At 44.7% G+C, this 14,524-nt stretch overlaps 1 protein-coding gene and 1 long non-coding RNA gene across 4 annotated transcripts in view; one reads left to right on the plus strand and one right to left on the minus strand.

Moving 5' to 3' along the window:
- Nucleotides 1–371: 371 nt before the first annotated feature.
- On the minus strand, nucleotides 372–2,212 carry LOC135372689 (uncharacterized). Its single transcript, XR_010416065.1, has 4 exons — nucleotides 2,165–2,212; nucleotides 1,933–2,027; nucleotides 1,691–1,809; nucleotides 372–669 (listed from the first exon to the last, which is right to left on the minus strand). It is a non-coding gene; the product is annotated as an uncharacterized LOC135372689 (long non-coding RNA).
- Nucleotides 2,213–5,285: 3,073 nt separating this feature from the next.
- Nucleotides 5,286–14,524, plus strand: part of LOC135372688 (uncharacterized) — a 200,673-nt gene continuing 191,434 nt past the window's right edge. For all 3 annotated transcript variants that reach the window (XM_064606182.1, XM_064606184.1, XM_064606185.1), the window contains exons 1-2: nucleotides 5,286–5,370; nucleotides 5,429–5,461. In XM_064606182.1, coding sequence (XP_064462252.1) covers nucleotides 5,331–5,370; nucleotides 5,429–5,461 — 73 coding nt within the window. In that variant the 5' untranslated portion in view covers nucleotides 5,286–5,330. The remainder of the gene's footprint in view (nucleotides 5,371–5,428; nucleotides 5,462–14,524) is intronic.

Below are 14,524 nucleotides of genomic sequence, written 5' to 3' on the forward strand. Positions count from 1 at the left end.
GTCAACAAGTAATTCACCAAAAGTCAATGAGCACCTGAAATGTAACATCTCCAGTGGCGTAGCCCGACCTCAAAGGTAGGGGGGGCTCGATACGAAACCCCCCCCCCCCCCCGCTGATCCTGTGTCGACAACACACACATACTTGTGCACACTTCAAACTGAGGATTAAAAAAGGGAACGAAAATAGTTGATTTAGACGTTCACAGTACGATTACATGTATAGGCTGTCATGACCAATGAAGTGGTATCACGAGATTGGAAGTATTTTGAAAAGCTCATACTTTGAAAACCATTCAAGAATGCTTCTTAGATAGACGCCATGAACTGCAAGAACTTTCGCGATAGTCACACTGGTCCCCCCCCCCCCCCCCCCATATATTATGTTCTCGGATTTGCACGATTTGTGTGGGTCGGTCCGTGGCAGGTAGGGGGGGCTCGAGACCCCCTAGCCCCCTCGTGGCTACACCACTGAACATCTCTGACTGGTAGCAGGATGGCCCACGTTCAATTCCTGGTGCTAGCACTGACTGGCTTTTTCATGAATTATTTGTTGGAAGTTTCGATGTGCTTGAGAACCATTCGTCAACCATTGTATCCTCATGAGGTGATGAGGGTTTGTCATCCCAAAGAGACTCCCTTTCTGGCATGTGTCCTTATGGATGCTCATCACTGCAGAAAAAAAGAAAGAAAGAAAGGAAAAGCATTTAATGACAAGAAATGGATAGTCGCATTTACTGCATAATGATTGTGCACAACAGAAAGAATACTTTTGCACAGAAAGCTGTACTTCTTGATGTCTAACATAAAGTTACAAAATTCCAGAATATATGACATGTTGTAAGGTAGAGAATAAGTAGAGTTATTGAGTTGTCGAGTTGAGTTGAGGGGGCAGTTGTACCCCCTTTTTATTTTATTATATATGATTATATAATTATCTTTATGTCTCTCTCTCTACATTACATGTCTCTACATGTCTGCCTCACTCTCTACATTACAACATGTTTTATATATTCTGGGATTTTGTAACTTCATGTCAGACATTGACAAGAGCAGCCTTGTGCACGAAAGTCTCGTCTCATTAAAATTTAGATGCTCTCAACAGTCTTCTTTCTGTTGTGAATCTCTATCGCAGCATACCTGCACATTGCTGTTCTACGTACTGTGACTTTGCAGTAAGAGTATGGACTTTGGGTAAAAAGACTACACAGCACTGCTCAGGTATTTTTGCCTATCGAACAGTATGTATGTATGCAGTATGCACACAGTATTTGTGCACCGGACCCACTAAAAATGTAGTGAATGTGGCATTGCCCAGGGTAATGCACCAAGTTGAACACAATTATTGTAGAATCCAGGTATTTTAGCTTACATGTCAAGCCAGTACCACACCAGTATCCAGTGTGAAGTTGTGACAAATAAATAGTTTCCATTTTTCTTAGCTCTCAGAAAACAGACAGTGAATTAATAAGAGTAGACAATGTTAACATGAATTCTGGGCTATTCTTCAGTTAAAGATTCACAGATAGTAAAGGCACCTTCCTCAATGGACGTTGATGACACTGAAAATTCTAAAATGTTATCAGAGGCGACATCAGCTTTGGTGTGTCAAAGGATTGTATGTCCAACAGTAATCCAGCTAACAGTAACAAAAATGTGCAAAAGACAAATTAACTGAACTAATGTAACATACCTTCTATATCAGACAGTAAAGCTTGTAACACCCCATCCACAGGAACCAGTGTCCAGACAGCAAAAGTGCTTGAACTGGGAGATAGCAGCTAATCGGAATGGCGATCTTTGTTTTCCACCCTGGAACCACAGGTTGTAACTTTGAGGGCAGATTTAAAAGTGGTGTCAAAATGTCTGCATGCGAGTGCACATGAAAAGTTGAACATAGATGAATACTCAAATTATAACATCACATTGTCATACCTGTTGGTGGAGGTGGACTGCAACTAACGTGTCAGCAATTTCTTCATGACCAGATGCAAGCCAGATCATGCTTCATTTCCGCCTTCAGCGTGCGCCTGTGATAATTCAGAAGTTAGACTGTCAATAGTACTATTGTGTTGTTAATCGTGGTTATATCAGAGTAAGCGCAGTAGGACAGCTGCACAATCGATTCATTAAGCTTGCTATTTTTTATATCTGAACCTCGACTTACCATTTTTTGCTCTCGTTTTTTGCCTTGATCCTCCGTGGCACGTTCAAAATGTTATGCGTCGAGCACCTCAGATTTTCATCAGACGATTTCGTGCCGAGATTCCAAATTGCCTCTGGAGTCGCGCGTAACCTATGATAACATTCGTGGACGAAATCCTTGCAGTGGAAATTAGCAGGCACCACTGTCAGCCAAGAGCTTCGCACTGCTTGGTCTTTTGGCAGCTTATAATAGGTAACACTTGAATGCACCGATGAATTGTTCTAACAGCGTAGCACTCTCGCATCTTCGACAACTTCGCCGTGGCATATTTACGATTCATATCGCTCCAGCCCATAAAAGGCAAGGTCAGAACAAGGAAGTGCACTTTCCCAACGACGCTGTGCCAAAAAAAAACATTCACATGCTTTGTTTCCGGCTTAGCAACAACATAACAGCTGTTCGCTTATGTACGATGCACAGAGGAGGAAACGAAAGAAGCCAAGCAGCCAAGCCAAGAGTCCATGCCAAGCCAAAGACAGATAAACCGAGAGCAGTGACGTCGGTGCGCCCGTGCGCAGGGTTTGCCGACGGTCTGACGGCCGGGCGTGGGAACTAAAAAAACTGTTTTCTAAAAAACTACGAACAGTTGGAGCAAGATATTTCGCACACATATTCAGTGTTCGGTAATGAACACACAGCGCGAGTATCGCTCAGTTGTGCGGCACTTCAAAATCGGCATATCTGACCTTTAACATCGATAACCGTACATTACATAGTATATGGCGCCTCCTACCGAGAACATTAGTTCTGATGCATATTCGCTGTTGGGTTCTGAGTACTTAGACCAAGCTTCAGTAGTTTTTTCTTTGTCTAGCAGTTGCCGAAACGTTTTCTGAACCAAGGTGCATGAGAGAAAGAGTTAATGCGTATATTGGGCACGTATATCTTCTCCAGGTGACGAAGTGCATCCCTGAACAGCACCCAGTTTTCCTCAAGTGAGCGTGATGTATACTGGCTAATATGTGTTGTACAAAGAAGTCGGAGCCATGTTTATAACGTAAAAGTTGCTCTGTTATGGGGACTAATTAGTTCAGTGCTGTGTTCACGTGACAGGAGGCGATGAGAAAATATGTTCAATAAAAGTGGTTTGTGAGTGCTAATGCCATCGAATGCTGATAACCATTGTGTCATCAGGGTGTATTGTTAGCACGAGGTTCAAAAGGGATTCAATGTGTGATGCAGCTCTGGCGGGGTCCTCGACCATTTGTGACAGATTAAATGTTTGGCATGCTTCAATGAAGTGTCGTAATTCGCTTATCAGGTAATGACCATTACAAGAAAGGCAGGTGCAGTCAATTGAAAGGTAGTTGAAGTCTCCATTTAAGAAAATGCGGTTCGACCGAAACCTAGCCCCGACTTCTGCCAACATTGACTGTAAGGCGACAGGAGAGCTTTTCGGTTCCGAATCTGGAGACCTATAACGAGTGTCTACAAGCAGTGGATGTAAACGTTATCTAGTGTGATTCATATGTCTTCTAACGAGGAAGAAATATCAACGAGTGACGGGAAAATCTTCTCTTTAGTACATACTGTGACACCTCCTCCTGGCCGAGACGCCCTATAGGCGAAATATGCGGTAACCCTGGTGCGGTGTGGACCTATCATTGTCGGAGGTAGTAGAAGACAATCAGGTTTCAATTAATGATAATACGTCACAAGACGTGGTATGAACAAGGGCGTGTAGGTGGTCAAACCTTGGTGCAATACTTCTCATGTTAATGTAGAGCTCTGACATGGAAGGACGAGATGGACCTGGTTGGGACGGTAAGGTTGAATGAAGCGGTGAGAGCGCAGTTGCGGTTGAACCTTGCGGTGCTGGTTACATGAGTTCTTTTACAGTCTTAGAATGAGGCTCAAGCACAAAAGCCCTGCTCCCAATCAGTAGACTATCATGACGCAGTTTAAATGCGCATGATTGTGACTTTCCATATTCAACGAGGCGACGGCGAGCAAAGCGAGTGGCTGCCGAAAACTCGTTAGCGATTTTTCTTCGTGAGCCTCATACCTTTGAGGCAGGAGAGTCGACTTAATCTTTTCCTTTAAAAGATCAGAACTTTGCAATAGTAGGGCGGGGGGTCGTGTCGTTCAATTCTCCAACACGATGAACACACTCGAAGTCTGTAGAGTTGCACTTGATGCCGAGTTTGTCACGACAGGTTTTGGTCACCTTTCACTCACTTTCTGTCCATGACTCGTTGTGGGCATACCATGAAATACAGCATTCGATCGGCGAGATCTATCTTCTAGGTCATTAATGCGGGCAGTAAGTGACTCGACCCACAAGTATTCAAACAATAGGAATGATTGTCAGCAAGGTCGGCCTGGATGGTGTCAACAAGAGTTGACTGGGTGGTTTTCATGGCCGCGATCTCGCTCTCAACGGTTGTTAGTCCATTGGACTGCAATGACTTCATGTCAGTCATAAGTGTCATGTCAGTCATAACATAAGTGTAAGTCACTCATGTCAGTCATAAGTATCTACGCTTTTGATAATATCTGTAAACATGCCAAGCGTGCGTGACAGTTGTTCTTTCTGTGCTTTAGTAATAGGGCCTGGGTTTAATTCCACACCATCACCCTGCATCAGTAAACGTGCTAGATAGGCTATACATTCTAAGCACTTGGACAAATATACACGATGTGGGAAGGGCAGCAGCACAAGACGTTCATCATTACTGCTGTAGCAGGTAACGCATGTGCTCACCCGTAACATAGCGAGAATACGGCAAGGAAACCTGGTATGGCTGCTGACCCAGTTCCCACTGGCGAAGTTGTGGAGATAGTCTTTAGTAGAAAACGAGTATATTCGCTGGGCTTCTCAGCGCGTGGAGAAGGGCGACATTCATGTTTTAAGTGTTTACGTCCACTGTATCCTTCCTCATGCACATTTCATTTCTGCGACAATTTCAGAACCCAAATTCTTTCCTACATCATACCGTTGTCGGCAAGAAGATGACGAAGTACGATGTATTCCACGCCGTGTGGTGCTTGTGGACACTGTGCGTAGTAGTGGAAGAAGAAGAAGAAGTAGAAGATTCCGCGCTTATCTTCGTGTCCTGCGCGTGCACGAATTATTTTCCTTTTGACCACTTTGGACAACTGCTGCCAGCCATTCAGCAGAAAAGTCATGGATCGTCAATCATTTGATCAGCTGAGAACCAGGAAAGGTATTGTTGATGTCATAACTTAATTGAATGGCTACATCCGTAATCGTTGCCCTTCCAGATTTATCTAGACAAAGACTGTCACACAAAAGCCGTGAGTACTCGCTACAATGAGAATATCGCACGTTCTTTGAGCTGTGCATCAGCTCGATAGGCACCGGTGCACTTCGAAAATCGTGTAGCGGGTACGCTTCGAAATAGCTATTAACGGACTGGGTGTTCGCTCATTTTGTTTTCACGTCTTGTCGCTATTGATGGGAATCGCGAGGTGGAATATAGCCAAGAAAATATCTGAGGTCGCGCTCATGAGAGTATTACTTCTGCGTTAGATGGAAGCGTTCCAACGACATAACAACGTTCCACGAAGACACAACTAAGGTTTCATTGAATACACTTACCAGGCTCGCCCATGTGCACACATGTTACAGGCAATTCGCAAAACCGGGCATTTTATTAAATAAATAAACGATTCCAGTCATTTCATTAAATGCCCGTTTCGGGCATGCACAGAAACGACAGGCAATGGTTCGTTAAATACCTAGAGAAGTGGGCCAGGCGTTTCGTTAAATGCCGGTTCGCGTTGGGAATCTCGCGAAATGCTTCGGGTGTACTATGTGCAAAGAACGAAACGCAAAAATTGAGAGTAAAAAGAAAAACATGGAGAAATTGGCAGCACCAACGTGGAAGCCGGAACGCAAAGGAACGGATGCTGTAGACTTGCTTTCCAACGAGTAACCTGCGCAAAATGAAAACAAAGAAGACAAATGAACCAAAGGATGACAGCTATAATAAAGTATTAGAGCGATTATGTAGAATAATTGCTTACAACGTGCATGGTATTGGAATGAACTGGGAGACGTTACTCGTCATACCGGTCGTGGAATCGCCCATCTCATCATCACCTTCTGCGTGTGCTTTTTTACTCGATGAACACAACATGAGTACACAGTAAAAGTTTTTTTTACACTTTTTTGATGTAAATGGCTTGTCCCATGGCGCACACCTTTTGGGGTTGCCTTTACACTCAAATGATGCGTGTTTTCTAATACACCCTTTAGTTGGGTGTATTCCTAATAAAACACACTTATAATGGGCGTTTAAAACCAAAACACCCTTAAAAGGGGAGTATCCTATTGAAAACACCTTTTATGACGGAATTGTTTGCTGGCAAATATTCCCTCGCAAATAGCTAGCGAGACCAGTGGCCGAGACATACAGTTCGACGTTCTTGCTTCTACGGCAAGCACCACCGTGAACACGGCAGATTACCAGCCGTGGTTCCGTTGTGGAACCTAAACCGGAGTGCAATGCGTCGCAGGCACGCCTCGTTAGCTTGGTAACACTGTTGGACACTGTGAGTGCCGAGACTTGAAGAGACTTCGGGCACCCTCAGTAGCCTATATTGCCGTGTCGGATGGATCATATACTGAAATACAATTCGTTGGGGCACGTTCGTTACATGTGGTGGGGTGGGAAACGTTTGTAACGGTGACGGGAATGCGTTTTTGCAATTAGCGCCCACGCTTGCAACGAGTCAAAGATATCAGCTAAGTTCCTAACATCCTTCCGTGTCAAATACTGTGTTTTTAACTCAGGTTATCGTCTATAATGTGATTACTTGCTGTGCGGAGCTGTGAACCCAGCATATTTTTTCTCTCACGAAATAAAAGGCCATTTTTAACACCATATTCCCAATTCAAATGGGGTGTAAAAGAGGTATGTTAGACGACAAACACGTGTTTCAACACCCCACTTTACACCCTTAATGATCGACATTGGATAAAATGTGGTGTATGTCGATATTACACCTTTTGTAATGCTCTTCTTGCACCGTTTTCGGAATAGAAAATACAGTGTTTATAAGAATATAGTGTTTATAAGAATACACCTTTTTTGAGCAAATAAAGGTGTAAAATGATTTACTGTGCAGGCAGGGTAGCCGGTGTTGGCTGACGACCTTCTCCTTGATTTGAGCAGGGTGGGAAGAACATACGGCAGGCCCACTGTCTGTCGTGTCTCCCCTCCTCCTGCATCTTCGTCACGTATTTGCTCCGCAGTCTAAGAACGAGATGCAGAAACGAAACCACACTTCAGGATGGCCACCGATCCATTGCCTGCTTGGGCATTGTTTTGATACGCGTCACCATTCCACAACTCGACTTCATTCTGAAACTGGAGCCGGATTCACAAAGAGCTCGTGCGACGGAATCTGTCGTAACTCCGTCGTACGGAAAAGTTACGACGAAGTGTAGATTCACGAAGGGCGCGCGTCGCAAAATCTTCGCAGCTTACGGCGGAATCCTGCGAGAGCTCCCGAGCAGTCTTACGAAGAAAGATGGCGGCGTTATTTGGCAGCGGTGGATTTGGAGACGGGAAACAAAGACTTCGTAAACGCGCCAACGCATTGCACTTTGCCACAGAACCTTCGAGACCGTCCCCGAAGTGATATTGAGGCACTTTTTTGCTTGGTAACCTTCAACAAATGCTTCAACTTTGTGCTCCGTAAAATCGGGTCGCAGGGATTTTTCAAGCATCCCCTACATCCCGCTTAGACACCCCCTCCAAATTGTCTGCAAGAAAGGCAAAAGAAGCCATAAAAGCTGCAAAACTGAGTGCCACACACCGTTTACAAAACACCCTCACCCACCCCCTCCCCGAGACGAACATACTGCGACTGATATATTTGCTGTGTCATCGAACGCGTTTCGCCTGTGATTGCATGGCATCCATTATGGCTACCGAAAGACCGAGAGCACGTGCAGTAACAAAACATTTGGGGACGAACAACTTCGCCTTCTTCTAATGGGACGACTCTTATTGGTGCGATCACAAATTTTCGTCATCGTTAACATAGCGAAAACATCGCACCCTTTGGCTGTTTGTCTCCGAGGTGCACGTGACAGGAAGCGAGCAACTTCCTCTTCCTCGTCAAAGGGGGTACCCTCTCCACTACGATAGCTTTGTGAATCGCGCTTACGACGCCGTCGTACGCGCGTCGCAGGCTACGACGTCTTAGCGCATCTTAGCGTAACTTACGATCGCGTTTGTGAATCCGACCCCTGATTTGGGGAGCCGAAGCGAGCTGCTACAGCCGCGCTAAACAAACCCATTTTATGATGTCTCAGGTTAGTTTAGTTATAGTTTAGGTTAGTGCACGTTTGGCAGCTTACCTCGCCTTCCCAAATCGGTTCCAAAAAGAAGTTGCCACAGCCGCAACAACTTAACTTAATCTGATACTAAACTAACCTAGTTTAAGATGTCTTAGGTTGGTTTAGTGATTGTTAGGCTAGGTTATCTAGGCTAGGTCTAGCACTTTTGGTAAACTTTCACACCTTACCAGCGTTCTAAGTAGCGCATTTCATAACATCCGGAATATGTGAGTCACCGACAGCGGCATTTCATCCAAAAATACTGCGATACCCGCGTAGAAAAGCCTGCGCCTGCTTCGTCGGATCGAGCGTGATCCCCACTAGAGCTCCGCTGCAGCGCCACCTACAGTTCGATCTCGAGGCGAATAGGCTTAAGATAAGATATTTTTATTGCTTTGACAATTAGCACTCCTTTGAGACAAGATAGCAGCAATTGGCTGTAGTGATTAGGTTACACAAGCTTTGCTCTTTATATTGAAACACCTGAACCACTTGCTCAACTTTGACACTGCTGCGAGTGCGGCTGTGGCATGGTGCCGAGCCTCCACTAATCCGTTGGAAAAGGAACGTGGGGTGCGATGCAAGCCGTCACGGCTGCACAAAAACCAAACTTAACCTATGTACTGAACTAACCTAGCTCAGTTGTCTCGCGACGTAAATCCCGAATTATAAAATATGAACTAACTTAGTTATGATGTTTTAGGGTAGTTTGGTGGCAGGTTAGGTTAGGATACAGCGGCTGTCTGGCTTGGGCATTGCCTGCCGATACTGCATCATACTGCAACTGCCTGAGCGATGCCGGCATCATAGTTTCCCCACAGGGGCCGACAACCGCCTTAAGACTGAGACCAACCGTACTGTACACGGAGCGTCCACCTTTCCGTTTCGTACAAGGAAAGGGGAAGAAATTATACTTCGTTCGCCCCCACAACTGCCACATTCGGGCATTTTCCTAGATGCACGACGCCTACAGGCATTTCACGAAATGCCTGGGCCCCTTCTGTAGGTATTTAATGAAATGTCTTGCTTTATTTAGGCATTTCCTTAAAGGGCTGGCCCAATTCGGCATTTCATTAAAGTAGCACAGAAGTCACTTTTAACACCCAGTTTTCTTCCTATAAAACTGTTAAGTAGGCCAGTAAGATGCACCATGCGAAGTAATTTACATCACAGAGTCACAATTATCGCGGAAATTGAATTTAAAATACGCCGCAAAAAGCGACCGTGCGCAACGGTGGTGAAGAGCAGTACCAGCCTGTGATCTGCATGGAACCTCGCGCTGACGCTATAAGGAGAACGCTCGCTGATTGGCCTAGAGAAATGTTGTCTGCTACTCCGCTGTCGTCTGCTACTCGGCTGTTCGGGGTTCTGATAAAGCCTTTCTCCTTGCTCGGTAATGCTTCGGCCGCTCCTTCTATCCCCAATTCTCCGAGAAAACTGGCAAAACAAGTTTACGGCGGGAAGTTTGCAAAGGGACAAGGCGCTGACCCCCACTGACCGGCAAACCAGAACGAGTCTCCTTATACCGTCATCGGTGACGTGCCATCATGCCTCCTCATCCTCGTTATAGCTGGAGTGGCGAGTTAAGGGTGAATGCGCGGAGCTATGTTTATGTGAGTTTTTTTCTGGGAAACAAATTGCACACATCAAAACCTTTCGCGCTATTCGGTATAATGACACACACACTTTCATCAGATGTCTTAATCTGAAATTTTTTGGATGGCCCTCTGTACTCCTTTAAATGCCTGGAATCGTTCAGTCATTTAACGAAATGTCTCATTTTGCCTGCTACCTGTAACATATACAGCGGTATTCTTTGCATCACGGGAACATGACAGGCGGGACAGGCGAATAGTCGGAGCTATATTGGGGAAGGGGTAAAGTGGAAGAAGATGAAGAGAAGAGGGGAACGAAGGAAGTGATCCCTTGCTCCGTGCCACACGAGGTATAACAGAGAAGAGAACGGAAAGGAAGTAGGGGAGAGACCTTTTACCTCCATCGCAGTGGGGTGCAACCTTCCCCAGGGTGTCCTGCATGCGGTCACGACGAAACCCTCCAACATTTTGTTCTCGACTGTAGTACCTACCGCCGCCTTCGCCTACAGTCCCTCACCCTTCCACTGCTAAGGTTCAGCGTGCCCCTCTCATTATGCGCATTACTCTCGTTCGGTGCGTCCCATACCGGAAAATGGAATCCTGTCATCGCAGATAATCTCATTTCATTCGTTGCCGGCTCCAACCGGTTCTAGCCCTTAGTGTCACTGTCACACTCATATCATACTGAATTAGCCCTGGCCAATCTCCCTTGCGGATCGCGGCCATCTTCTTGGGGAGAAGAAGAAGAAGAGAGTAAGCAGAGAGAGAGGAAATGAGATACTATAGCCAAACCACAGCGACGGGAACGGGCTCGGCAACAATGACATTTATTATATAAAAAGCAATACAAAACTAATATTAAGACTGCTTGTCGTAAGAGGAATAAGAGTCTACATGACGGTTGAAATGGCACATGCCGAAAGATGCAAACGTGAGCCTATAAGTTCTGGAATGAAAAGAATTTGTTGAATTGTAGTAGAACCGTGGATCGCTTGGGGTGACACTTTATACCACTTTCACAAACACAGGAGGTGAACTTGGATTGTTGTCGTGTGACTTCAGTAGACCGATAGCACACACACACGTCACTGCACATATTCACCGCACTGCACCGAACCCGTAGACACTTACCACTGCCACAAGCACTTTGCGCTACACTGAATATGGTCTTGTTCTTGAGGGTGGTGTTTCGCTGTGCTGTCGGAGGCCAGAAGGAGGTGTTGCGGTGATGAGGTGCCGTTGATGAAGTAATTCAAAAGTAGTTGTCAAAATAGATTATAGAGATTAAATACTACGGGGCTTAGAAAGATGGAAGACAGGGAAGATTGGCAGACACGGGATGTCCCGTATACACTCTCAGAAAAAAGCTTGGAGAAATCACAACCCTCAGGGTAGGAACAGCTTGTCGCAGTTTTTAATAACTTGCTAGTAAGTGTGGGTAGTAACGAGCATGGAAGTAACGGTTACTACCACTGTCGTTACTACGCTTTGGATACAGGAGGTTGTAACTGTTAATAGTGTTGCTGTTACTATGTTTCCGGTCCCCCAGGTAGTAAGGTTTACGTTGTGTGCTGTGTACTCCGTGAGGCTCACTGTCACTATATACCATGATGGGTATCTAGTGTGTGTAAGTAAGCCTTTTGTAAGTGATGTGTGTCTGTGGAACTTGCAACGCTAAAAGAAAACCACGTGAAAACAACATACCTGGGAGAGCGGTTTTTATAGACACTCAAAACTAGTCAAAAGTCTTTGGACCAGGGGTGTGAGACGACTCTGCCGTAGGCCACAGAGGAACTCCAGTACAGCCCAGGTGTTTTTGTTTTTTTGGGCTATACCTAACATCCAAAACCCAGTACAACTCCAGTGTTATTGCCACACCATTTATCACATCACATGCTTCCAAGCTGATGTCTTCAAATTTCACCCGAATTTCTGTGGCTTCATGAAGCTTTCTTCCGGCAGTAAATATGAAGGGGTAAACATCCTGCGGTTCAAGAGTGCAAAGAATATGAGACTAGGTCAGAGACAACAAAATGCAACAAATCAAGAAATGAGTCCAAGGCTTGTAAAACTACAGGACGTGCCTTTATGCTTTACAGATTTGTTATGAAAAATCTCTGAGCAGCAAAGTTACGATTTGTGAGGTGAGTTATGTGGCCAGGAGGACGTCCTCCCAAACCCTTTGGAACTATCAGATGAATAATTATAATTAGCTAAAATTATTAAAATTATTAACTACGTGTTTTCTATCAAATGCAAGGCAGCAGAATTGGAGGCAGTCAGTATTTAAGACCTTGTTAAATACCATGAGAAGTGAACGCCCTTTGTGATATAAATTGCCATATTTTACAATGCGAATGAGCTGAAACCAGATACGTGCACTACTCTAGCGCAAGAAGAGCGACATGCATTTAATGTGAGGGGGTCACATGATTGGAAGCTATGGAGCTGATCAGAGTGGGCACTGATCGGTTGGCAAGGTAGACTGCTCGCTCCAATGCCATTCCACGGCAGAGTGTGAAGTGAACTCGGTTGAAATCCAGGTGCTGTCTGTGCTCTCTGTGTGTTCTCCTGAGTTTAGCACATATGCTTTAAGACAAATGCCGGCACAGTTCACTGTGAAGCCGGCCAAGTCCACACGATTCCCTTCGGCGGGCAGATCACTCGGAGGTAATATGTTCCGCACTCTCCTACACATATAGGCCTCATCATTTTGGTTATGCACTCGAAAAGTTAGTCCTGACTTCAGTTCATTTCCAGTGGCATAACTTGGTAAATTTTACCTCAACATGTGTTTGCTTCTCATTGTATTTAGCATAGATGGTACATTTAAATAATAATTGGTTCCAATTTTACGCCCTGGAAAAGATTAAATTAATAGGCTAGCTGATGAACTTTAGCTAATTATAGTCATCTGGTAGTTACCAGTGCTTTCTAATAGGACGTCATCCCGGCCGTATAACCCGCGTTCAGAAATGCCATCTTTGCTACTCTTGAAGCCTATTTCAAAGTAATGCATAATGAGCAAGGAGCATATAGTGCATAAAAAGCAGGTCTGCATAATAAGTTTATAGAGGAAGGAGGACCTTAGGGTAACCTACACACAAGATGCCAAAATATTTCGAATAAAACAGTATGAAGCTGACGCACATTGCAAGCTTCTTGCACTATGAAACGGAGTATGTGGTTGCAGTATAGCATCACTTTGATGAATGCTCATTCAACATATTTTAAAAAGTCATTGGAATCATTTATGATTCAGTGACGTATCAAAACGATACGTACAAAACGGATATGTACACGCACGACATGTGTATGCATTTTTTGTAATTGCACAAGCTCAGGATTTTCATCTTAGAGTTTGTCCACCAGCTAAGTGCAGCAGCTCTATCTGTCAGTTATTGGTGAGGCTGCCCTACTCTTCTGCCTCCGAGCTTGTCGTATTGGTGAATTGTTACCTCAGCGGACATTGCTGCATCATGGCACACGTCACTCGTGATTCGCTGTGTATCATCATGGCAATTGTCTGCAATTTTCCCTGATGTCAGACGTTTTTGGCAGCTTCCTTATAATGCTGACTTTTCCAACTGCATAAAAATTCTCAGACAATTCTTGCTTTCTAGGTTGGTAGACATGCTGATGATGTATAATAGCTTGAAGTGAAGTCAAAAGGTAATATCAAGAAGTAGGATGACTTTAAAAACTTATCGAAATTTGACGCGTTTAAAGACCCTCTTTTACCAAATTGATAACTACCATATGTGCGAGGACTGCCTGCTGCAAATTGTAGCAGGTCATGTGATGCTTACCATATAGCTGCCAAATAAAAATGTGCTTGGTGTCACTACAGAAAGCAAGGAATAATAAAGTGAAGTACTCACAGATCCTTTCAAATATTCAGGTTGTTCCTTCAGCAGCAAGGGTAGCAGGCGGAGCACACCGACCGCAAAGCAGTCTAAGTAAGGAAAACAAAGAAACAGGGCATTGGGCATCATGTTGAAGCTTGACCATTTCGCTAATTAAGATTACACAGAGTCAACCACCGAGAAACTAAATTTTGTGTTTTCTGCGGTAATTACATTTTTTGATGTCGCCACTGAGGATTGCCAGGTCTTCATCGATATCTCGTACTGTTTCTCTCGCACACCTGCGGGATCATGCAAGTGCCACACATTTGTCTCCAATAGAGCTCAAAATTTCTAGCATCTTTTCATCTGCCTTCACTCCAGTTGTGGTGGTAAACTCCTGATGCACCTGTCAATATGCAAAAATACGTTTATCAATAGGAAAAGTCCATAGCCAAGAAGATACTGGTTGTGTTAAACTTCACTATGCAAGCACATTCTAACAACCAGATTCACCATGTCCTGTGTCGCCAGTGCAGGATAGTGCTCTAGGATCCCTGCTGTTGCG

Source organism: Ornithodoros turicata, unplaced genomic scaffold, assembly GCF_037126465.1.
Source record: "Ornithodoros turicata isolate Travis unplaced genomic scaffold, ASM3712646v1 Chromosome16, whole genome shotgun sequence".
Classification (NCBI taxonomy): domain Eukaryota; kingdom Metazoa; phylum Arthropoda; class Arachnida; order Ixodida; family Argasidae; genus Ornithodoros; species Ornithodoros turicata.